A 26270-nucleotide genomic window follows, 5' to 3' on the forward strand; every position below is an offset into this window, starting at 1 on the left:
CGGAGCGTGGAGATGCTCCCTTCCAACCAGTGGCGGGGTGCAGAGCGCCGGAGGAGGGAGCTAGGCAGGGGCGAAGGAAAGGGAAACCCGGCGCTTCGTTCCCTGGCTGAGCGGTGGAGGTGGCCCCTCGCCCTGCGCTAGTGATAGCTTCTCCTCAGCCAGCGCTAGCGGCAGCGAGGGGGGAGCTAGCCCCGGCTGTCGGCAAACTTAGGGCGGCTCGATTGGGTGGCTGAACTTGCTGGCTGGCGTTCGGCGAGGGGCTGCCGCCCCGGGGGAAGGAGAGCTGGTAGCGCAGGATCCCTGTCCTCAGCCCTGTAGCCAGCGCTGCAGGCGCAGCGGCTCCCGAGCAGCCAGAGGAGGCAGCAAGCGCCGCGGTTCCCAGGCAGTCGCAGCCCCAGGTGCCTGCAGGCAGTGCGGAGCTCAGGAGCCTGGGCAGTGCTTAGTGTTGGGGGTAGTGGGTCCCTACGCTGCTTCTCGCCTCCTTTCCTCCTCTGGCTGCCAAGGGAAGCTTTGCACGGCCCTTTGCTCTGTAGGCTGAGCGGACTGTGCCACGGTTGCTGGTGTCCCTTAAGTTCATTGGGCTCCGCGCGGATTTTCTCGGGGCGGGCGGGGGGGGGGGGGCTGTTCTTTGCTCTCTGGAGAGGGGCTGCGGGACCCTTTGGAGCACAGCAGGCAGGCTCCCCTGTACCAGGGCACCGGAGACGCCCCTTCCCGCGGTAGGCAGCAGGGACTGTAGCTGAGCCCCGGGGGACAGCGCTGCAAGCATGAACATCCTGCTGGAGTTCTTCGTAGTCACTTTCAAAGTGCTCTGGGCGTTCGTGCTGGCTGCGGCCAAGTGGCTGGTGAGGCCCAAGGAAAAGAGTGTGGCGGGGCAGGTATGCCTCATCACTGGGGCAGGCAGCGGCCTGGGCCGCCTCTTCGCCCTGGAGTTTGCCCGGCGCCGAGCGCTGCTGGTGCTGTGGGACATCAACACCCAGAGCAATGAGGAGACGGCAGGCATGGTGCGCCACATCTACCGGGAGATCTCCGAGGAGGCGGCTGCCGCTGCCCACCAAGGTAACTGCGCTTCCCACCTCAGGCAGTGACATACTGTGCTCCTGGGTCTACATGCTGATGTATTTTGTGATCGTAACATAAAACATAGCTCTAATACATCACGCCTCCCCTTCCTTCCCCCCCCCCCCCCCCCCCCCCCCCCCCCCCCCCCCCNNNCAGTGACATCCTGTGCTCCTGGGTCTACATGCTGATGTATTTTGTTGTCGTAACATAAAACATTGCTCTAATACACCACGCCCCCCCTTCCTTCCCCCCCCCCCCCCCCGTAAATGTAGAGACTACAATAAGAGCCCACGGCCTGAGATCCGGGACAGTGTGGCTCTGGGATAGTGGACTCTTTCTGGGTTAGTCTCCCATGAGGAAGTGGTCCTACCTTACCTGCCAGCCTGTCTTTTGGGGGGCAGAAGCATGGCACTGGACCTGATGGTGCTTAGCAAAGGATGAGGAGCATAGGTGCTGGAACTAGGGGTGCTGGGCATGCTGCCACAGCCTCTGGTTGAAGTGGTTTCCATCATATACAGGGTTTACAGTTTTGTTCAATTGCTCTCAGCACCCACGTTATAAAAATTGTTCCAGCACCCCTGGTGAGGAGAAAGTATCCAGTTTATAACGTGCGGGCAGTATTTCGTGGCAGGGGGCATATCTGGAGATGGCTTCTGCAGGGCTCTAGTATTGCCGTACTATTATTTTTGTACAACTGCGTCCTAACTTCCCATAAAACTATCTTTCACCTGCTTCAGGAAGGGTAGCTAAATGATGTGCTTACAAGAAAATCACCTGCATTATCACAGTGGTGGTCCTTCTGCCAGGAAAGGAAAAATGGTAGTTAGAGCTGAACATCCAGAGGGGATATTTCTGGGATTCTTTAGTTCTTGTGACTATTTCCTGATCATACTGCCTGATGGTGACCAGGGGAATGGTTTGTGACTTAAACCAGGTTCGATTTGGCATTGTCCTACAAACCCAGCTGTAAGCAAGGATTTCATCCCCCACCCACAATCACTCATATCTGACCACCTAGGAAGGAGTGGGGTTTGTGTGCTTGTATCCCTTGCTAGGAAGAAAGATTCATAAGTGGAAGAGCACAGACCATTTTCATCAGTATAACCTTTGATTCAGATGGCTGCAAGTAAACCTGGAGCCTCAAATTTACCTTTTTCGGGCAGGAACAGTAAATATAGGGTTTGTTTACTGTGATGATGCCAAAGTAAATAGAACTCTTAAAGTGTAATGGATGAGTGTTTACTCTTTCTTCTTTGTGACTTTTTACCTGAATGTTGAGATCTAATTGAGAATGTAACCTTTCTATTCTGGATTCCCTAGCAGCTGGAGATGGTGAAGAAGAGGTGCTGCCCCACTGCAACTTGCAGGTTTATACATATACCTGTGATGTGAGCAAGAGAGAGAATGTCTACTTGACAGCTGAGAGGGTCCGTCAAGAGGTTGGAGAGGTCTCAGTCCTGGTTAACAATGCTGGTGTGGTCTCTGGGCACCATCTCCTAGAGTGTCCTGATGAGCTTATTGAAAGGACCATGATGGTTAACTGCCATGCACACTTCTGGGTAACTATACATTTGTTTATGCTTCACTTTTGTTCAGTTTATTTTGGGAAGGGTGTTCTATCACTTAGTTTTGTATATGAATTTGCACTTATACATACAATCTACCACTCTTTTGGATTATTACCCAAGAGGGTTGGAGAGTGGCAAAGGGAGAAAAATAATTTTTGTATCAACCATTTAATTGTAAAATCAATGTTTTACATGACTTTCAGTATAACATTTTCTGTAGGAACAACTTCTGAATAATTTTCTCTGCTGCTTTCAATTAATACTTTTTGTAGCCTTGTACTGGCATTTTAGCAGCTTTAAGATAGCACTTGATGCTATAGTATTGATTCACCGATTTCTCAAAAGATACTTAAATATTTCTTAAAAGCCCTGTCTGAGATGTAGCTAAAGTTGGCTGTAAGGCAAACTGTAACTTTTGAAGACTTGGCAGGGAGGAGAAGAGAACCTCAAAGGAAAACCAAGCTAGAAAGTCTTTATCAGAAATCTTGCATATTTGTAATTATAACTCATTCTCCAGAGTAAACCATTAGTAGTAAAATAGAGCTACATGGATTCTTGTGTGCTGTTGTTTTAGTAACTGAAGAATGCTAAATTCTCATTGAATTTTTGTTCTTATTTTTTGTACTCATTTCAACAGATTTATATAAAACCCTGCTTTAACATTCTAGTATGATACACACTGGGCCTGCATTAGCTGTCAGACTAAGTCCACAGCATTATAATTGTCCTTTGGTCCCTCAAATAAGCTTATGAAATTTACTTCCAAAACAGTCAAAGAATTAAGCAATCTGAAATCTACTTCAGCAGACGGCTGGTAGATTATTCCTGCATGTGTAATATTAAAATCTTGTGAAATACATGGTGTACAGAAACTTCACATGCCTCTTTACTGTAACTTTTTAACATAGAAGTTAAATGCTGTTTCATAACCCTAAAGGAGCCCCTTCAAATCAATACTGCGAAACACTTAATAGCAGAGCAATCTCTTTTCCCCAAGTATTGTAGAACTTGTCTATAAAGCGTATTTAAACTTCAGTGCACATCAGATACTGTGTATGGAGACTTAACTCTGAAAATATGCATTTAAAGGATACTTGAAAAGTTTAAAAGTATCTTGTGAACTCTGACAAAAGCCAAAAACGCTGTACAGTCCACTGATAAAATGCAGTAAGTCCAACTGATGCTTACAAAAGCAGGGATGTCCGCTAGCTTTAATGAGAGTTCTTGTTGTGCTTTTAAAATGTGGTTTAAATACAGAATTTAGACTTCTTGGAAACTCAGTTACGACATCACTGTACATTAAAATATGGGAGGATCCTAGATTCTCCAGCTGTTCTTCCCTCAGGCATGTAAATCAAGTCACTTATTTACAGCATTGTTTTAGAGAACTTGTTTTAAGGCACCCATTTTATATTTGCTGAGTTCCTAACAGCTATGGGAAAACCAAGTTAGACTTAAGCTATTTTTGTGATATTTTTCCATTTAAAAGGAAACTTCTTCCAAACTCTGAATGAGTCAAACTTTTTGTATTGGCCTAAAGGCTAAAGATCAGTGTTGGGGGTCTCCTGAATTTGGATTCACTAAAAATGTTAAGGAGCTGTCCCTCTTTGTTTAACTGAGGACCTGCTTGTATATACTCCTTTTCTAGATCAAGAGATCAGCCTGTGTCCTACGTTTTTAGCTTTTTGGAGGAAGTGGGGTGAGGGGATGCTTGGCAGTTTTTGGTATTGGCAGAGCTGTTCTTCTCCCTCTCCAGGTCGCACAAATGGCTGGTTTGACCAAAAGTGGGTGGACTCTTTTTTGTTTTTGTTTTTTAAACTAACTCATATGGTACCATCTGAAACAGCCAGATCTGGAGCCAGATTTTTTTTTTTTTAGTGCAAGTTAATGCTGACTTAAACTAGGACAATGTGTCTAGATGTGTGAAGTCAAACTTTTCCATGTCAGCTAAATTGCTGGTACAGCTGCAAAACCTAGTACTCCAGAGCATTTGTGTAGACATGACTGTTCTTGGAGGGTGTTTAGTCCCAAAAACCCATGAGTGGATTACAATAAGACACATTCCTTGTCATGTGACTTAAAAATATTGACACAATATTATAAAAGGAAAATTCTTCCCACTTCCTTAAACACTCTGACATTTCAGTGCACCTGTGTATGAATAATTGAAAAATATGACTTTGGCATTATTCTTTTGAAATTAGTGAAATGGGCACTCTTTTGCTTCAGACTGCAAGTAAATTGAACAAATGGTAGCTGCAAATACAAAATGAGAAGTGTTTAATTTTTCCAGCATGTGGGGAGTGAAAAGCATGTCTTATCTTTTGTTGTGAGCCAGCTAGGCTGTACCATGTCACAGAATGGCAATGCCTAAAAATTTGGTGGCATGCCTCAACCAAAAGATACCATTCATTTTGCTGACCTGCATGATTTGCATAGTACTTTCTATGGGAGTTTTATATATCATGTGTCACCACTGTATCTAACTATTGCAATCTTTACTGAATAAAATTATCAATCTGTACTGAATACATGTAATTCAGTTTTCAGATAATGAGAATGCTTCTGATATTGAAAACCATTAAGGGGCACTAAGTATGCTGCTGTATAAACAAAGCTTGTACTTGTAGCCCACAGGTGTATAAAACCTCAGCATGTTAATGTAATGTCTCTTCTCCTTACACCCTCTTACTTAGTCATCCCTGTTGTTCAATTCCAGGAATTTACTCTTAAATTCCCCACCCAACTTTTTCTCTCCCAGTGATGATTGGCCAGAACTTCAGTTTGATAAACTTCAGGTCACAATGCAAGACTTACCTGTTTGGTTAGCCCTCTTTAACTGATGACTGGATCATTCCTATTACTTGGGTGCCTCATCGAGTATTGGTCTTTATTGTAAAATACATAACCAAGTGCCTAAGCAATGAGGGACTGTATAAACAACAAAACAAATTGCACTAAATAGGAATCGTTCTTATTTGTGGTATAGCTTTGGTTAAATATTATCCCATATTATCCATCTTGGAACAGTCTTTCAGATTCTTTTGAGACTTTTTTCCAGTACATATATGATTAAGATTATGCTATTTCCACATCAGTAGACATTTGGTGTCTACTAGGAGCTTTTTTAGGTCTTGTTGCTAGAATGAAAACTCTTGAACAAATGCTCTAATATAGCAAAATACTAGAATCTGAAGACCTAAAATATCTGTGGCACAGATCTTTAAGATCCAAATCTGAGGGAGATCAGTCTGGTAGTAATGCTGCTGTTTTTCTGCCATGTATGAATTTTCCAAAACTTTCAGCTTAAACTTACCTCTTCTAAAGGAGTCTTCTTGCCCATCACAGGAAGATCAGCTTTCTCTTTGACTAACCAAAAGGGGGAAGCAAAAGCATTTAACTCCAGTTCTGGAGTATTCTCCAGAATTTTTATACAGGGGCCTACTTTGGAAAGACTTTTTCACACATGTTTAACTATGTGCTATGAGTACTCTGTGTGTAAGCATGTATATAAGTCTTTGTGGAATTGGTGCCTAAATCTTTGACAGACATATTTATATTGATATAGTAAGCAGGTAAGATAACTAATGAGAAATTTTCAGACAGTAGGTTATCTCCTTCCTAAGCAGGGAATTCTTCCCTGTGAAATACCTAAAGCCAATAATGTTAAATGTTTTGTTCAGGAAATTAAAAGCCAGCCAGTACAAACTGCATAATATAGTGTTTAATAAATGTAATGCATACTCATGCAGTTGCTCTACCTATAGTACTTTCCAAAGGCATGTGATGCAGGTGTGTCTTGTATTTACTGTCAATCTTGTCTTGTTCAAACTTCAGAGATTTTTAGTACTTCAGTAAAGTCCATATTTTAGCTATAGAGCTTGCTTTTTTCTTGTAACTGTTGAGACCCAAGCTACATTTTTCTCATTGAAATAGTCATGTACAAATGTGCCATATTTCAAATGACCTTTATATAAATGTATATATTTGCTCTGTATAAATAACGTGCACATATATTTAAATATGCAGGTCTGCAAATATTCCTGGCTTAATGTTTTGAGGGCTGTGTGCATAGTGATTTATGGCAGATAACTCTATTTTAGATTTTCTTTAGTATTTTTACTATGTATGTTTAACTTTAAATGCATATGCTAATCAGTTAAGATGCTAAATAGCTGTTCCACTTGTGTTCAAAATGGTAAATATAGGTAGTCTACAGCTCCTAATAACTAACTTTTGTCCTCAGAAGTACAAGACTGCAAAAAGGATGCTTACTTAAAAGTACTTGCAGTACTTGCCTGCTTTTAACAGTGAACCAAGTCAAGTTCTGTCCCAAATGTGTGAGGGAAGAAGTATGATCCAACCTGGCTTCCATCACAATTGACTTTTCTCCCCTTTCCAGCACCTTAGTCAGTTGATTAAGGAGTTGACATCTGGGCAAAAGACCCTGTCCCCAGACATGTCCTACCTTGCTAGACTGCTTACATGATGTTGGGGTACTGAGCGAACAGTTGTCTTGGTTCTTGACTTTGCTAAATATATTAGTGCTTCTATAACAACACAAAAAATGTTTCTCTGCAATACAGTAGATCGGGGTTGGCAATCTTTCAGAAGTGGTGTGCCAAGTCTTCATTTATTCACTCTAATTTAAGGTTTCGCGTGCCAGTAATACAGTTTAACGTTTTTAGAAGGTCTCTTTCTAGAAGTCTACATACAACAATAGTTTAGTTATATATTCTAAAGTAAATAAGGTTTTTAAAATGTTTAAGAAGCTTCATTTAAAATTAAATTAAAATGCAGAGCCCCCAGTCCAGTGGCCAGGACCCTGGCAGTGTGAGTGCCACTGAAAATCAGCTCGCATGCCGCCTTTGGCACGTATGCCATAGGTTGCCATAGTAGATGTTAGTTTGGAATGCACCTGTTACAATAGGAAAAGTATCCCCTGTGTCCTACAAACATCTTGCCCTGTCATGAAAAAGCAAACTATAATAATCTAAATAGGCCCAAAGAACATCAACGGGCTTATAGAAACTCTCCTTCTCATGGAAATGCCATCTGAATAGTTCATTGGAGGGATCCATAACAATGTGACAACTTCTTGAGGCTGCAACCTTCATGTTGGGTGGAGAGGACTACGTGAGTGACCAAAATGACTACATTCAACGTGTTCCTTGGTTCAGTTGTGTCTGCCCTTGGTAATAAGTATATAACTGCTTTGCCAACAGTACTGTTTAAAACTTACTTAATTATTGGTCCTCTTTGCCCTCAGTGATTACTATCTTAAGCTTTTCTATAGTGTCCGCTACTATAGTATCCTACTACAGTATCTGAGTGATGGCCAGGTGAATTGTGGTGGCTGAGTGGTTCAGGTGCTAGGCTAAAATCTTGAAGGTCATGGGTTTGAGTCTCACTCAATCTCACGCTGAACAGCCACCACCAGTTTACCGTGCTGCAAAAGGAGTACTTGATCCATTGGGTTAGGGCAGCTAAAGGCAGTTGAACGTGATGCTGGCCACATTGCTCCCTTATGTACCAGTGGTTATCCCTTAACTGCATCAGCTCAGTGAGCCATTGGCTTAGGGGAACTCTGACTTTGGCAAACTGGTGCTCTTTCAAATCTAAAGTTTGTCTTGTCATTAACCCAGTCTCTCAAAAGGAAATCTAGATTCCAGCAAAGATAGTTGAAAGAATTACGTATTTGCAAGTGTTCCTATGTTCTTTCTGGTCCTTTTATTGGATATAGTCTTGGAATTCTGCAAACTACAGTCATACAGGACATACATACCCTTCTGCCAGGTGCTGATGGCAGCAAAAAGGGCTCGGTTGAGTTTTCTAGACTGGGATTTCCTTAAATGCTTAACTAACACCAGTTTAAACCTCCACCCAGAAACCTGGGAATCTATATACACTATCCTAGGTGCTCCTAGTGGGCAGTTCTTCCCCACTCACAAGCACTGAGTGCAGAGGTTACAGCAAAGAGACTTTGGTGGGGGGTGGGGAGGGAGAGACAACAAAGAATTGGTCTTAACAGTAATCCCAACCTCGGTCCTCCTTTGGCCGTTGTAAATGGCTAATGTGTTCTGACCACTTCCGTCCTCCCCACTCAGTTAATTGTCCTGGGTTGGAGAAGTCCAAGGTTTCTGCCTTGGCTTCTCTGGGGGCTTTATTACCTAACCCAGCTGGAATGATTTCAGCTTTAATTGTTGGATAGGGAGATCTGTGCCAGAATCCATTGGGTAGGCTGCTGCCTTCTCTCTGACTTCAGCCCAAGCTACCTAGCTGTACTGCTGCTCTGTGCTCTCCATCCCTTCTGAGCTGTCCGTTGCCTTGGAGAAGCTGCTGCTGCTTCTGGCAGTCTGCACTGCTGGTCATCTTGCAGCTGCTGCCCCTAATGCTCTGCATTGTCTGGTGTTACCAATCTGCCTCTACTCCCTCGAAGCTGCCATCACTTTGCACTAGCCAACAGTCTCAGCTTAGCTGTTAGGGAGGGATCTGGGACACTTGACAGATAACAAGCAGGAGTCTTTTTTTTTTTTTTTTTTTTCCCCCCTCTTCCTGTAGCTTAGTCCAGGTTTCCTTACCCAGCATGTTGGACAGCTGTGTTATTTCCCAGCAAGGTCAATTGCATTTAACTGCCCCCAAATGCAAAACTTAACATTTATCAAAATGCCTCAAACCTTCACATAACTCAAATGCGAATAAGGCCCTGCCCGTTCAGTCAACTCTCCTTGCTCTCCAACAGATCCTGGCAGAGAGCTTCCTTGCCTGTGGAGCTCATGGCCATCTGTAGCTCTTAAGCAGCTGTTGGCCACTCTTCTCCTACTTCACCAACAGGTGACAGCACTGAGTCCCATTTGCTGTCATTCTTTGGTCCACAGGTCTTACATACACACAGTTTGTATTGTGCTACTTGGCAACATCTATAGTGAAGCCCCAGCAAGATTCTCAGGCTCCATCTTCATTATAAACACTGCAGTGGCACAGCTGCAGTTGTCGCGCTGTAGTGCTTCAGTGTAGACACTACCTATGCTGACGGGAGGTGTTCTCCTGTTACTGTGGTTAATCTAGCAACCGACTCTCGGAGAGGTAGGTTAACAGCAGAATTCTTCCATGAATCTAGCACTGCCTACACTGGGGGTTAGATTGTCTTAACAACATCGCTCACTGGGGGGGGGGTACGTGTGCAGGTTTTTCACACCCCTGAGAGTTGTAGCTGGGTCGACCTACCTTTTTAGTGTAGACCTGACCTTAGCCATAGCAATGGGAGGATTAGAGAGTCTGTAAGTACCGTTAGGCATTTGTGACTCTCAAGAAAACACTTTCAAATAGGGAAATGAATGAAGCTTCTATCTTTTCATCTTTAGGAAATGTAGTTTGGAAAACAACATCCTTCAAAGATGGAAAATAGGTCTTAATGAAAACATTTTTTTTCTTTAGATTGCTGGACATTTATTTCTGGAGCTTGAGTAGCCAATAGAGCTGTCTTGTAGTAAAGCTTTTTTTCTTTCAACTGTGTTATTTTGCACTCTGTATGAATCTTGTGTAGTCTTGTGCTGAGGACAATTAAATTGTCACCATATAAATTTGCAGGCCTTAACAGGCAGACATCCACTAGAAACAGTACACAGGATGTCTATTTATCTTGCATTAGTCCTTTTTGAATATTTCTAGACCACAGGCCTCCAGCAATCATCTGTCTTCATGAAGCTGAAGGTCCTTCTGTGTGGTTCTTTAAAAATAAACAAATTTAAAAAACCCTCAGAGCCTATTTATATGTTTAATCCAAGGTTATAGAAGAGAGTGTGTGTGGCAGTGTTCTTGACACAGTCAAGACACACATGACTTTTCAGACCATATATCATTTCCCTTGAGAACAGTTAGCAAGCATAGCTAACCATGTTGAGTGCAAAAAAGTCTTAGTTCTATGAAAAAGCCCTTCTAAATGTTGCCTTATATACAGACTATGCAAACTCAAGCATGCATAAATTGAATTCCAGAACTGTTATCCACTACTCAACTCTAGCTGTGGTACAGATGTTGCAGAACACTACTCCCTGAAGTCCATTGATGCTATCTGTTCAGTTGTGGTTTTCTGTTGTCTAGTATCATCAGACCTCTGTGATAACAAACTTGTAGTTATATACTGAGGTGCATAGACAAAATGATCCACAGTAGTTTGCTTCTGTCTTTAGTTAGGAAAGCTTCTATCAAGGCAGTTAATAAGTGTTTTGAAAACAGCCTTTGAACATGTTACCACCAAACCTCCTGGTCACAAGCTTTCCCATGTGTACTAGGGCCTTTGCACTGATCCTGCTTTGCAGTGATTAATCCTTTTTTTAATGCAGACACAGCACTGTTGCTCTTATATCAGAGGCTGAAAATTGCATTGGTCTGGACTTGCTATACTTAGTCCTGCACTGGGGCAAAACAATACTGGCAACTGGATGGCCACTGTAAACTTTAAGGTTCAATATCTTGTGAATCAGCAGGGCTAGTAACATTTTAGCTTTCTCTGGTGTAAAACATTTCATTGTAGCGCCAATGAGTTATGACAAATATGAAACTGCCATTCAGATTAATATCTTGCTTTTTCCCCACTTCAATTATGACATGACTTCAGCAACTGCTATTTCAAACCACAAGTGCTAGACTCCAATGTCCTACACAAATTGGAGGAAGTTTGAAGTCTGGCCTATTGACGTGGTAGACAGCAATGATTCTCAAACTGGCCTAGGAACTATTGGTGGTCTCTAAATACTGGGTTGTGGTCTATGGACAGCTGGTTGATTATGTGGTTTACCCTTGTCTCCAGCTGTTAAATTATATGAAGATGGCAAAAATGCATAGAGTATGTACTGCTTTTCTAATATTCCTTGTAAACAATTGCAAGTGTCTCAGACTAGTTAACAACCCCATATCAAAGGGAAGGTATTCCTGAAGCCTATATCTGTTAAGATGTGGTCTATGGCATGCCATTCTGAGAACCTTAGGAATAGAGTATTAATCTAATTTTAGGTTTCAGAGGGGTAGCCGCGTTAGTCTGTATCAGCAAAAACAACAAGGAGTTCTTGTGGCACCTTAGAGACTAACAAATTTATTTATCTAATTTTTGTGGCTGGTGGCTCTACCAGCTGCTAAAATAAAGCTGGAATTGGAACTGGAGTTTGTCATAAGGAAGTAAGACCGTAGGAGTCAGACTTTCAGGTCTCCCATGACCTGTCAAGGCCACAAACACTTTAGCAAATCATATGAATGTTTTGGGGATTTGTAATCTCTTCTTAAGCACTGGTCCTGGACGAATGATCAAAGGGAATTTAAATCCCTGTCTCTTATGGAAAGAATCAACAAAATAAACAATATCCGAGCAAAGGCATCAGAGAAATTATAGGATTTGGGGAGTTGAGAATTTGGGGAACCAGGAGAACCTTAGACATAATTACTGTGGTCTTTCCCAGTGAGGTGCCTCATCCTCACTAACAATATATGCAAAAAGAACTATGAAGTGTGTTTTAGCCCGCGAAAGTTTATGTCCAAATAAATTTGTTAGTCTCTAAGGTGCCACAAGTACTCCTCGATCTTTTTGCTGATACAGACTAACACAGCTACCACTCTGAAACCTAACAATATATGATCAGCTTTTTCACTGCTTTAGGGAAACACCTGGTTACAAAGGTAGAATAATGGCTTTCATGTGGCTGGGGAATACATTGTGTCCTAATGAAAGTTTGGAACAGAAGATTTTCGTTCACAGGCGGCAGAGGATTAGACAACAAAACTGGGTTGTCTTTGTGGCAGTGGAGAGTGCTCATCAAGCAGCTACCTGATTGGTTCTCATGAAACCATGGTTACACATTCACGGACTTGCTGATATCTACTTTCCACTTTAAAATGGTCCCCTAACTTAATTCTTCTTAAGTAGAATCTTTTTATCTGCTTCATTCAGAGGTGAAATGCCATCTCCCATTGCAGAAGGGTGTTGGTAAGGGAAAAGGGAGAAGACTTCCCTTCATTGTCATTTGTCTTTCCACTTAGAATTAGCAGTATTTAATTAGATTCATCAAGCTGAAACTACATATGAAAATAGATTTGATCATTAAGTGTATGACTAAACATATTTACCATGTTTTGGGGCTTGTATACTCTTATACTATGCAACATCATTGAGGTGTGAAATCTCATGTGAGCAAAATCCAGCTGCCGTTGGCTGATTGGATCAATGCTGTTTAATGTCTTGATTCTTGGTAACTTAAAAATACACTCCACAACACGTCTGGTTTTATTTTCAAATACTTGCGATATCAGATTATTGCTTGATTATAAGCAAATGATCACAGCACACCTCTCTAAAACAAGAGTGGCCTGTTCATGTGCTTTGAGTAAAATTAGATCAGTTACGATGTGACTAGGATTATGCTTCACATGATACCAAAAATTTTGCCCATCAGTGTTTGCTCTCTTTTTTTTAACATGCTTTAGCCACACCATGTACACCTCTACCCCAATATAACGCTGTCCTCGGGAGACAAAAAAATCTCACCGTGTTATAGGTGAGACCGCGTTATATCAAACTTGCTTTGGCCCCTCCCCCCGTTCCTTGTTCCCTGACCACCCCCTACCCAACCCCCCTGACTGCTCTGACCCCTATCCACACCCTCCGCGCCCCCCGCCCCAGAGGCACTCACCAGCAGCGGCGGGAAGCGGAGCAATGTGGCCCCAGCCCACTCCACTCCGCCACCTCCCAGCCGCGGCCCTCCGCTTCCCGCCGCCAGTGAGTGTGGGGAGGTTGGGGAAAGGATGCCCCCCGTGCTCTCCGGCGGCGGGAAGCAGAGCAACGCGGCCCCAGCCCACTCCACTCCGCCACCTCCCAGCCACGGCGCTCTGCTTCCCGCCGCCGGTGAGTGCGGGAAGGTTGGGGAAAGGACGCCCTCCACGCTCACCGGCGGCAGGAACGGGAAACGGAGGGTTCCAGCCCCAGCCGTGTCACTGGGGGTGGGTTGGGGAAAGGTTCTGCACATATCTGCGGCGGGTAGCGGAGCACTGCAGCTGGGAGGTGGCGGAATGGAGTGGGCTGGGCTGCTCCGCTGCCGGTGAGAGCAGGGGGGATCCCTTCCTCCAAACCCCCTCCCCTGAGCGACACAGCTGGGGCCAGGGCGAGGGAAGCGAAGCGGACTGCTCCCAGCCCCCTGCTAATCTCCCGGGCCCTTCTGGGACTGCGGGGCCCCCAAAATTGCCCCCCCATACAGCTCCTGCCTCCTAGACCCTGGGGGGGAGCCCCTAACTGCCCCTGAGACCTTCTCCCCCTTATCCAACCCCTCCGCCCTGGCCAGGCCCGGCAATCTTAACACACTGCTCAGAGCAGGATGTCAGAGCTTTACCGCATTGTATGCAAACCCGTGTTATATCGGGTCGCGTTATATCAGGGTAGAGGTGTAGTAGCTCTTTCTTTTATAATCCAGTCTCTCCAGCTCCTCCAGTTACTTCTGTTAAACAAATTCAAGGGACATGGAGGCTGTATTCACCTGCCCAATCACTTGCATTTTTAGCCCTGCAGATTTGGACAATCCAGTTTGAGTCCTTAGGGCATTATTGCTTTCCAGGTTTCTCTATTCCGTTCAATATTGTGTTTAGAACAACCTTCTTCCATTGTCTTCACTTGCATTTTTCAAGTGAATCACTTTGTGGTGACTTGCAAATTTCTAACCTTTCTAGGTCCTTTTACATGGGAATCAATGACACATGCCTCAATTTTTTTTTTTCTTCTCCAGTCTCTCCATGTCTCCTTAGAATCATAGAAGATTAGGGTTGGAAGAGACCTCAGGAGGTCATCTAGTCCAACCCCCTGCTTAAAGCAGGACCAGCCCCAACTAAATCATCCCAGCCAGGGCTTTGTCAAGCCAGGCCTTAAACCTCTAAGGATGGAGATTCCACCACCTCCCTAGATAACCCATTCCAGTGCTTCACCACCCTCCTAGTGAAATAGTGTTTCCTAATATCCAACCTAAATCTGCCCCACTGCAACTTGAGACCATTGCTCCTTGTTCTGTCATTTGCCACCACTGAGAACAGCCGAGCACCATCCTCTTTGGAACCCCCCTTCAAGTAGTTGAAGGCTGCTATCAAATCCCCCCTCACTCTTCTGTAGACTAAATAACCCCAGTTCCCCCAGCTTCTCTTCATAAGTCATGTGCCCCAGGCCACTAATCATTTTTGTTGCCCTCTGCTGGACTCTCTCCAGTTTGTCCACATCCTTTCTGTAGTGGGGGGCCCAAAACTGAACACAGTACTCCAGATGTGGCCTCACCAGTGCTGAATAGAGGGGAATAATCACTTACCTCGATCTACTGGCAATGCTCCTACTAATACAGCCCAATATGCCATTAGCCTTCTTGGAAACAAGGGCACACTGACTCATATCCAGCTTCTCGTCCACTATAATCCCCAGCTCCTTTTCTGCAGAACTGCCACTTAGCCAGTCAGTCGCCAGCCTGTAGCAGAGCATAGGATTCTTCTGTGCTAAGTGCAGGACTCTGCACTTGTCCTTGTTGAACCTCATTAGATTTCTTTTAGCCCAATCCTCCAATTTGTCTAAGTCACTCTGGACCCTATCTCTACCCTCCAGTGTATCTGCCTCTCTCACCAGCCTAGTGTCATCGGCGAACTTGCTGAGGGTGCAAGCCATCCCATCATCCAGATCATTAATGAAGATGATGAACAAAACCGGATCCCTGGGGCACTCCGCTTGATACCGGCTGCCAGCTAGACATCGAGCCATTGATCACTCCCTGTTGAGCCCGACACTCTAGCCAGCTTTCTATTCACCTTATAGTCCATTCATCCCATCCATACTTTTTTAATTTGCTGGCAAGAATACTGTGGGAGACCGTATCAAAAGCTTTGCTTAAGTCAGGTTATATCACGTCCTTCCAAGTTCTAAAATTGGTATAGCTTGCAGATTTCATTAATATGATGTCGACTTTCTCTTCCAGATAACTTAATAAAGACAGTCTTCCTAAGTGAGCATTCTTCTCTAATGCATTCTTCAGGCTGATAATATGGCTACTACATGTAAAATGGCATGTGTCCTGCCTTTTGAGAAGCAATTTGGCTAATTCTGCATTTACTTCCTCTAGAATACTTGAGGCTCTAATGCCAAGCTCAATATGCAAATTTAAGCAGCTATTATGGTTGTCCTTTGACTATAATCCCAGACACAGCCTTTGATATTGCATATCTTGACTTTGCAATTTAGGGATAGCAAGATTTTCGTGTGTATGGGATGGGGGTAGTGTTGAAGAGTTTAATTAAACTTCTTTTGACTAGTCCTCTTACCCCTTTTTTTAAAAATGGAGAGATTGGGTACAATGAGTCAAATTCTGCATCTTATTGTACCACTAACAAGCTATGGATGTAACTGAGACATAAACTTTGCCCTTTGTCTCTAATGTGGTGCAAAAACACATTCTATTTGTATGATTATCTATTTTGTACTCCTTTCCCTACAGCAGCCTGTCCAGATAACTGATCTCCTCTCCTCCCTCCCACTTCTAAAAAATGCTTGCTACTTAATTGCAGAACCAAGCTTTTGAGTCTCAATCCATCTCCCATGGAAGATAATGGCTGACATAAACAGAAGTTAAATTGGCACTTGATACCATAAGCTTTTCCTCTGAGCTTCAACACTTTAGTCTGCATAAGGTCTTTCAAAGTGTAGTTACATATGTGTAGATTGTAGATCTTTGTAAATATGCTTAGATTGTTGAAGCCTTTCTGAAATTGGGGAAAATGCATACATTGATAAAATGTTTAATATTTTCTTCAAACAAGTGAATGGGTTTTTAACTCACAACATTGCAACAAACTCCTTCATGAATGTTTTGCCCATGTAAATAATTACACTTTTTCAGTGAGTGAGAGAATTGGCACCTTACCAGTAGTTCATAGTGTTAATCAGATTGAGACTCAACACCAGTGAACTGTCACAACTGGAAATGGAAGGCAATAATAGGCTGAGGAAATTTCCAAGAATACAGGAACAAATGTGTAGTGGAAAGGTGACTATTTTAACACGATCCTTTGAAAATTCAAGTTTGTTTGGCTGTTAAATTCTACACCTAAATTGGTTTGTGAAGGAGCATTTGGGGTTTTTTCCTTCCATTTGCTGTTTATTTAAATTTTTGTGACAACTTCTCAAATATCCTGCCCATGTCTCTGACTTGGGAAAGCACTGAAGCATGTGCTTACCTTTTTAAGAATATGCTTAAAGTTAACCACATGCTCAAGAGTCCTATTAAATGCGGCTAAATGATCTAAAGAGCTTAATAGTCCTAAACCCTTCCTAGCCATTGCAATCTGCCACCACTTCCCAATAATCTTAAATTTTAAAAAACTGCTAAAGATGTTGCAAGAGACCAGTAATGCAAAATCGTAGACATCGTGTCGAATGATGTCCAGACCTGCCAAAGGTACTAAGTACTCAGAGCTATTATTGAAGCTGATAGAAGTTGTAAGTTCTCAGGCTCTCTTATAGCTCTTGCTGTTGAAAGGCATATGATGTGTGGATGTGGCTCTCCTGCTGCCCCCTTCTCTTCCCCCCCCCCCCCCCCCAAAAAAAAAGTGTGTAGAACTAGGTTGCAGTGATGCTGCTGAGAAATTGAAGACCAGTTAGTAGTTGTGTTGTAGCATGTGGGGCACTAGCATAGCCTAGCTGGTCCTCAGACAGCCTAAAGATAGAATTGTCCATTTCCCTTTCTTTAAATGCATATTTGGGGTCGGGAAGGAATTTTCCTCTAGGGTAGATTGGCTGAGGCCCTGGAGGTTTTTCGCCTTCCTCCGCAGCATGGGGCAGGGATCGCTAGCAGGAGGGTTCTCTGCCAATTGAAGTCACTAAAACACAGGATTTGGGGACTTCAACAGCAGAGTCCAGGGAAGGGGTAGGGACGGTTTTGTGGCCTGCAGCATGCAGGGGGTCAGACCAGATGATCATAATGGTCCCTTCTGACCTTAAAGTCTATGAGTCTATGAGTAAATCACTAAAGAAAACTCTTGAAGAACAGTTGATTGTGTAAGTTAGGCTATGGCTACACTGGTGCTTTACAGCGCTGCAATTTTCTCGCTCAGGGGTGTGAAAAAACACCTCCCTGAGCGCAGCAAGTTACAGCGCTGTAAAGCGTAAACCGTGCAGCCGTGCTCCCAGCGCTGTAAGCTAATCCCCTTGTGGAGGTGGAGTACCTGCAGAGCTGTGAAGCGTGAGTGTAGCCAAGGCCATACTCTTGGTACAGCCAGTTAGTTAATCTTTGAAAATGCATTATCCATTTTTTTTCTAAAATCTCCAGTAAACTTTATGTATAAAAATGTTAGTTATAATTCACTGAGGATTACTCTACAGTAAGTTGGAGCTACCAACAGTCTTTAGTTATTTCATAGTCAAACACATGTTACTGTTATTAAACCTTCACTCAACTGTAAAATCTCCTGTATTTCCTTTTTTATTACTGATTAAATGCTTATGTACAAAGATAAACATTCTCCTGACAATAGGCGTATCCCTCCTGTCGAATGTTTGGAGATGGTAAAATCGCTCTTTTTATAATAAGGCATTTAACACAAATCAGTGTTTGTATTGCTGAATGCATTGAGCAGGAAGAGCAGGCTGACTAAAAAGTTCCTATTTGCATACAAATACCATGGTAAACAGTAGTCATAGTGAAGAAATGGCTTTAAGGTATCTAAAACTTAGACGACCTCTGCAGTTTTTAATCTAAAGATTGTGCATCTTCAAGAAGTAGATAATCTGTTACATAGCACATAGTTCAAAGGCTTCATTCACTCTAATATTAAGGAATAAGTTTCCATAAATTCTTTTAAAAAACCTTCACATTTTTAATGAAGAACAAAGCTGTCAGAATATCATGCAGAGTAAAATAAAAAGTTATGCCAAATGTTTGACACGATGACTTGCTTTATGGCAAGTTCTGTCTAGGAAAAAATCTGCATTTAAAAGTTAGTCTGCATTCTTATTTGCTGAACAGAGCATTCTGAACTCACTCTTATCTAACAGAATAAAACACCCACATAAAATTCCTTTCAGAATAGTTAAGGGAGTACGTAAATTGAAGAGTCATAATAGTAATTGGAAACTGCTTAATTTTTGTCAAGACTTTCCAGTATTTGGTGATAGATAAATAAAAATATTTTGCACCCCAAACTGGTTTGGATACTTGCTACAAACATGTATTAATGAGGGTGAGAGACTAATAGCTTCCTCACACAACTTTTCAGTGCAGCTTTTGAGTACTTTTGCTAATTGAAGCCCTGGCCTCTAGATTATCTATAAACAATATAGATAATTAGCAAAAGCATTTAGTCACTTGATTTCAGCCAGGACTTGAACCTAATTTTTATGAAAGAGAGGGAGAGTACCCATTAACTCAGGACAGTACTGAGCCTGTGGAAACCCTTCAAGAATTGAGTTTGACACTTCAATCAATATATGTTCTGTCTTCCTCACTGGCAAATGTATCTAGGTGAAACATGGTGGTGGTAGTAGTAATAGCTGTTGTGGCAGTTAGAGGATTTATCTTCATGTACTTGTTTTGTTACAACTGTGGTAGAACTCTGTAATCTAGGCCACATGCGTTTAGCCCTTTCTACTCATTTGACAACTGCATGATGAGTGGAATATGGCTTTAAAGGTATGTCTACACTGCAGCTGGGAGCATGCTTCACGGCTTGAGTATCTGGGTAGATTTGTACTCCGACACCTAGCCTGAGCCACTTCACATGTTACCCTGGCCATGCTGCTATTTTTAGCGCACTAGCTGGAGGAGAGCTAGTACATATCTACTTGAGTTGTGAAATATACTCAAGTACAAACCCATCCAAGACCCCTGGGTACATACTTGGGTGGCTAGCATGAGGCGCTGCCCGTGCTACCCCTCCCCTTACCGGCTACATTGCTATCTTTAGCATGCTAGCTTGAACAGAGCTAGAGTGTCTGTCTACTTGAACCGGGAAGCATGCTACCCGTTGCAGTGTGTAGATGTATCTGAATCTAATACTAGCTAGATAATACATTGAAACACACAAGTTATAAACTATTCATTCAGTAATGCTGAGGATGAATGGGTGTCTTTGAAATCCTGTGGGTGTCCAAACAGAACAAGTAAATACAAATAATTTATGTAATGAGTCCTAGTTAAATCCATGATTCTTCTTTTAAATCCAATCATAGCAAGAAATTGTACTGGCTAATACGCTTGGCAGTTGAGCTAATGTGCTAGACGTAAACAGAGGTATCCCCTTTTTTAAACTACAAATTATGTTTTTCAGTAAACTGTAACGCCTAGTCTGGAGGCTGATACATTGACTAGAATATGCATACCAAACTGCAGACTGTTAATGGGCAATGCAATGACAAATGTAATCTGATTGTTTGCTCTTTACAGTTTTAGAGTTAGGCCTTGGCTACACTTAGGGATTCACAGCGCTGCCGCGGCAGTGCTGTGAAGCGCGAGCGTAGTCGCGCCGCCAGTGCTGCGAGTGCTCTCTCGCAGCGCTGTAAGTACTCCACCTCTCCAAGGGGAATAGCTTGCAGCGCTGCAGGCGCTGATTACACTGGCACTTTACAGCGCTGCACTCGCTGCGCTCGGGGGTGGGGGAGGGGCATTTTCACACCCCTGAGTGCAGCAAGTTGCAGCGCTGTACAGCACCAGTGTAGCCAAGTCCTCACATTAGCAATCTTCACTTCATGGTAGTGCAGGCTACTAGGACCCTCTGTAGACCAAGAGTATGTTTTCGCTGCACAGTTACCTACGCTGTAATGTGGATATTGTCCCTAATCCCTCTCCCATGTGGCCACAACAATCTTCAACCCAGGATTGATGGTATTTTAAATCTGATTTGTCTGGCATGGATTGGGGTATAGGTCTGAGGCCAGATTCAGCTTTAATCTGTGAAAGTAATTTTCCCCTTTTTTTGTTTTTGGAGCGTCGATGCAGGCTAATCAACACTGGTGCCAATAGTCCTTCAGAGTCTTGTCATAATTTTCTGACCTCTATTTTCTTCCCCTCTACGTACTTGCTACTTCTGCACCACAAGTCATCCTACAAAATGTATGTACACCAACTTGGTGTACATAATGTACACCTAGCACATGGCCTGCTACATTATTACTATTGTGGTTCCATAGCAATTGAACAAAGATGCCAAGAAATTATTCTCCCAGTAAGCTGCCAGTTGGCTGAATGCTGACAACAAGTGGCTAGTGGGCCATTGTTGTGAGGTTGGTAAGACCCAGAATTTAGGGAGATGCACAAGTACCTATTCAAGAAGCTGGCAGTGGATGGTATTCACTGGAGCATCTGAATGCAGGTTAAAGAATCAAATTCCTGAAGTCCAAAGCTGGTCTGTGAGTCCAGCTGCCAGAGGTGGAAAGTGGGGAGTTAGAAGGACATGTCTGTGGTTATTCTGTGTTGCTACATCCTAGTGCAGCAGGCTGTTGATGTTTGCCTGAGTTTTAGTCAAGTGATGCAGGAGAACTTTTCATGCAGGAGCGGCTCCAAATGATCTGCCAGGGTTTTAGACGGAGCTAACTTCCCATGCCTTCTTTTGTAGCTTATTAAACCTCTGCAGGCTTTAATATTCACCTCAGTCACCTGGTGACAAAGGATCTCCAGGGCATAGATGAATGGGTGTTTACCTGGAACAGGTGCTTTCTTCATTCTAGAATTGTCAGCGAATTGTCATCTTCCAGTGTCACCACTCCCAGAAATATTAAGACCATCGCTAGTAAAAGATCCCTGGCCAGTCCACCCACACTCCGAACCCAGAAAAAGCCCCCCCCCCTTTTATATTTATATATCTATATAAAAAATGCATTTGCCATTCTTTTGTCAGGAGAAACAGGGATGTACCAGCTTATGAGCAAAGAAATGGAGGAGGCTGCATGCCAGCAAGATAAAAGTTGTAACTTTCCCCTTGCTAGTATAATATAATGAGACGCTCAACTAGTTCTCCCAGTCGTCTCTCCATACCCCCAGAAAGGGCCGAAGGTGATGGTCTCTCTCAGTTGTGTGTGTGAAATGTTAGAGGGAAAACTGGGTTTTATTAAGAGGAGGAAATTCACTACTATGCTTTCCTGTGGTATTTGTGTGTAAACGCAGGGGAATTGTCTTCTAGAGAGGAAGAAAATAAAAGTGAATAAAGGAAAAGTGGAAAAGTGTGATCTAAGACAAATGGGAATCTGAATACATTAACCCCACATAAACGTGAGATGATACTCCCCCGCACCTCCATCTGAAAAGAATCTCAGGAAGGAAAGAAACTTCTGGAGTCAATTATAGTCTCCACTCAAAGTAGAAAAAATGTAATCATGTATGGAACAGAAAATGGCCTAGTCATATTTTATTCAAGTAACCATTAGTTTCAGTCTGAGTATTTATCTGCACTTTACCAAAAAGAGAGAGCTGCTTTCCACTGTGTCGCATACATGCCTTGAGTTACACAAGATCACAAGAAACTGAGCTCTTTAGATAACGTAAGGTCACCTACGTAACTACATGAATGAGCCCACAATAACACACACATCCTTACATTTTTCTCTGTCTAAACACTTCTAACTTTCCATCCTTTCCTCTAAAACCACCCCACCTCAAGTAAGCCTTCTAATACAGTATATAAGAAGAGATTTAATTTAGCCAGACTGTGTGCAGCTGTCATAGACGTGACATAATTACTCTTATAGTAGGTAAAGAATGGAAAATTGACTAATGCTTGTAGCAAACTAATACCACCAGTTATCTATGATTTGAATAGAACTGCTTATCTTATCTCTGTCTCCCCATTGTAAAGAGCTTTGTGGGACTAAGTTTTGATTAAGAAAACTACTTAATTCAGTTTCAGTTTGCTTCTGATACATTGCATGTTCGCTTACTGAACACAAGAAAAACACTCCAGCAGTAGAAATGGTCATGAATATCAATTATACTCAAAGATCTCAAAATCTAGAGGAATTTTTGTAATTGATCATTACATGATCACATTAGCTATCTTTAGTATTTAAGAGTGGTGTATTTAGGCCTATTTATAACTAAAGATAGTACCAATAGATGGTATGCTGCAGATTTTTTTTTTAATAGTAGTTTGTCAGAAATCTATTTCATATGAATTTAATCTGGGAGACACATAACTTTGACACTTGTATCTCAGTTCAGTAGTGTCAATCATGTTCTGAGCAAATGCTGTAACCCATATTGATATATCCATTTGGGGGGCAGTGAGAAGGAAAGAAATGTTAACCATTATTTCACATACACTAGGTTAACTTCTTAGAACTGTAAATGTTAAAACAAGTAACTTAAAAACAAAATTTCATGCAGAGTTGGAGGGAAACGATTAATATATTTTGTCTTAAATTATAAATAAAAGCATAGTTTAAGACCAATATTTTCTATGCTACCGCAAATTCTTTTGTTTTCCATCTACTGACCTTTACTTTGTTACCTCCAGCTTCTGAGCCTGGACAAACTTTCTCTATTTTCACCTCATCAGCAAGCATGTTTAATATTGGGGGTGGGGAGGGGGAAGTGTGGTTTTGCTTGCTTGTTTTGTCATCATTATAGACTTTTTTTAAGTCCATCTTGCTCTTTCATGAGCTTCTGGTTGCAAGGCAACTGTAACAATATTACTGTGCATGTATGTTAAGTATTAACTACTGTTGCAGTTCAATATTAAACGAATCCCCATGGTTTCTAAACAGTGGGTTTTTTATGTGAAGGGCAAATGAAGCTTTAGTGAGAAATTGAAGGTTGTACTGCCTGCTAGGAGCTAAATAACTAAGGGACTTCTTTTGAAATAAAGCATTGGAAAGTCTAGCATTTCTGTTGTGAATAGAAGGCCTGTTTCAGACACAAATGAGGGAGATTTCTAGAATAGCTTCCGTTCATATTTTAAAATAGATACCTATTTTCATAAAGGTCTGGCTTGAGGAAAAATCACATGAATCTTCTGATGCATCCAGATCCCTGAGAGCGGAAACAATCTATATGTAAATCAGAGAACGGTATAAATTAACTATTTCAGATCAAAAAACCTATCCATTCCAAATTGTGGTGCAGAATTAAAAGATTTTTATCAGGCTTAGAATCTAAGATGATCATCACAATAGAATAAACCGAGAAACCGTTTAATTTCCTCAACCCCTTAAAATGGTCACATACGTTTTTTTGTGGTGAAGTCTCTCTGATCAACAGTTCCAGGCAGGTGTCTGCACTCCTTGTAAATTGAGTCTTGGATGAAGCCACTGGTCTATCATGCACGCACAGTGCTGCCAGGGAGCTGAAAATTACATTGTTACCAAATGGAAGCATCAGTTGGAAAGAGTCTAACACACTAAGCAAATCCAGGAATCCATTGCTGTACCTGCCTCCTTGTCCACACATGATCATAGATCCTGGACCAGGCTCAACAGGCTATTCTCTGGCTAGACAAGGGTTGCAGCAACTTTGTACCAGCTTGGCATCCCCATGCTGTGACTGTGGAGAAATGTCTCAGACAATAACTTACATGATAGAAAAGTTGGTGTGGGTATAAAGATTTGGGGGGGGGTGGAGAACAGACTCTAAAACTGTCTGTTTCAACACTATGTACCAGGTTTCTTTTCACACTACTGTGCAATTGGCTGACCTGCTGTTCTACTTTCCTAGCTCTGCTTACTGCTGATGGTGCCACATTATCTCCCCCCAACTCTTGCTCTGTTGTGCACTCTCCAACTCACACAGATCTTATTACTGCACACACCTCAGCTTTAGCACAGTTGCCACTCGTATCCTAAAATTTAAACCCCTCTGTAAATGTCTTGCTACTAATTAAAAATATTATCTTCTGCATATTCAAAAAGATGTGTTGATCAGTTATTTGAAAATGTTACTATGTTTTTCATAGCTCTCCATACATTAAACTTTCATTTGGTCAGTTTGGATTGGAATCTGTTAGGTAAAAAGATTAAAAAATAAATAAATAAATAAATAAAGCCTTGACTTCTATCAATGTATTTCAGTCAAGCTGCAGTTTTGAGAGATAGTTTGCTTGCTATGAATAAATAACTATAATAGGGTTCTACAGATAACTTCCTGTGTGTTCTCAACTGTTGTTGGGATGGCTCTGAAATTGTACTCCAGTAAACGAAGTTAGATTGAAATTACAAAATATATCTAAAGAAGCTGTCTTTTTTTTTGAACAAATCATGCTGTAACATCATAGTTGAAAACATTTCCATGTTTCCAGTGACAAGCCCACTGATTCTTGTCTTTTTCACATAGTCCCTTTATTCCATAATCGAACGTGTAATACAGAGCTGGTTCAAGAGAATCTGCCTCTGCAGGCTGTGCCTCATCAATTGGGTACTACAGCTGCTAGGCTAAAGATGCATTGTCTCTCTCCACCCTCCATGGACAGCTGTGCGGGGAGTTGGGGCATGTAGTAGTTCTGTTGAATGGTTATGCACAGGAAGTATGTCTAGAGAAGGTTGTTTGTAAAGGGAGTTAAGGTGATGGTTTCCTGTTCTGCCTGAGGAGGCTAAAACCTCTGATGTGCCCCATTCCTCCAGGATCTTTGGTTACTCATTCCAGAGTTCAGTCTACAAGAAGCAGCTTTTACGCTGCACCATGTGGCATTTGAACATGAGTAGCTAACATATCATCTGGTCCTTACTGAGGTGAGTTTCCCTATGGCTGCAGGCTTGGTGGAAATTTCTAAATCAGACCTGTCTTATTAGACTACTTTCAATTCTCTGGCTGAGCTGTGCTTAACACAGGACTTTGAATCAAAGGAAAGGGCTCCAGCTGAAGATGGAGTCACTCAGTGTCTACTTTAATTTACACTGCTGTCCAATGGGCTATTCTGACAGCTGAGAATAGGTAGGGCTTGTCCACATGGGTAAATTTACTGACATTACTATACTGAGAGAACTATAGCAATATGATTACACAGCTATAGTAATGCTGGTAAACTTCCCTGTGTAGACAAGACCCTAGAGTAAAAAGCATAATCATGCTCCTTTCCTCTAACCATTCCCCTTATATGAGGGGGCTGTAAGGAGGGTGGTAGTAGTATGGAACTATTGTGTCACTCAGATTCCACAACACAGGGGGAATTCCTGCATAGCTGTAAAGCCAGTTTAACCAGCTCCTTTGTGCTGCCAGAATGGTGCAAAGGGGCTGTTAGGCACTTGAAAGAAGAGTCAGAAGTTATGAAAACTTCCACTGTATTGTAAAGCCCCTTTCCTAAATTTATATTTGCTGAGCTGGTACAGGCTTTCTTGCTCCTTTTTGATGAAATCAAGACAATTTTGTGTACATGGTGTGGCATTGACCTCTTCCCACTTTCATAAACCCTTTGCACTTTGCATCCATTGTCCTGAACTTGCATACAGCTAACATTTTGTGATGCTTAACTTACTACTTTAAAACATAATTAATCCAAAACTTAATTAAAAAATCAGACTTTCCCAAACATGGTATTTCTTCATATTCTGATTTGTTGTACGTTAAACTAATTTGTTTTGACACTACAGCTGCACTGCTCTTTGTGTTGCACAATCTTTTGAGTTTTGTTTCATTAAGAGCACCAAGAATGGAACTGAAGAAT

At 42.3% G+C, this 26270-nt stretch overlaps 1 protein-coding gene across 2 annotated transcripts in view; it reads left to right on the top strand.

Annotated features, from left to right (window-relative positions):
• RDH10 (retinol dehydrogenase 10) overlaps positions 1-26270 on the top strand; it is a 40824-nt gene continuing 14554 nt past the window's right edge. The window contains exons 1-2 of one of the 2 annotated variants that reach the window (XM_034763118.1): positions 1-1056; positions 2383-2618. In XM_034763118.1, the coding sequence (XP_034619009.1) occupies positions 765-1056; positions 2383-2618 (528 nt within the window). In that variant the 5' untranslated portion in view covers positions 1-764. Of the gene's footprint in view, positions 1057-2379; positions 2619-26270 lie in introns of both variants that reach the window. The other variant, XM_034763117.1, reaches the window with a different exon arrangement.

This window comes from Trachemys scripta, chromosome 2, assembly GCF_013100865.1.
Source record: "Trachemys scripta elegans isolate TJP31775 chromosome 2, CAS_Tse_1.0, whole genome shotgun sequence".
Lineage (NCBI taxonomy): Eukaryota > Metazoa > Chordata > Testudines > Emydidae > Trachemys > Trachemys scripta.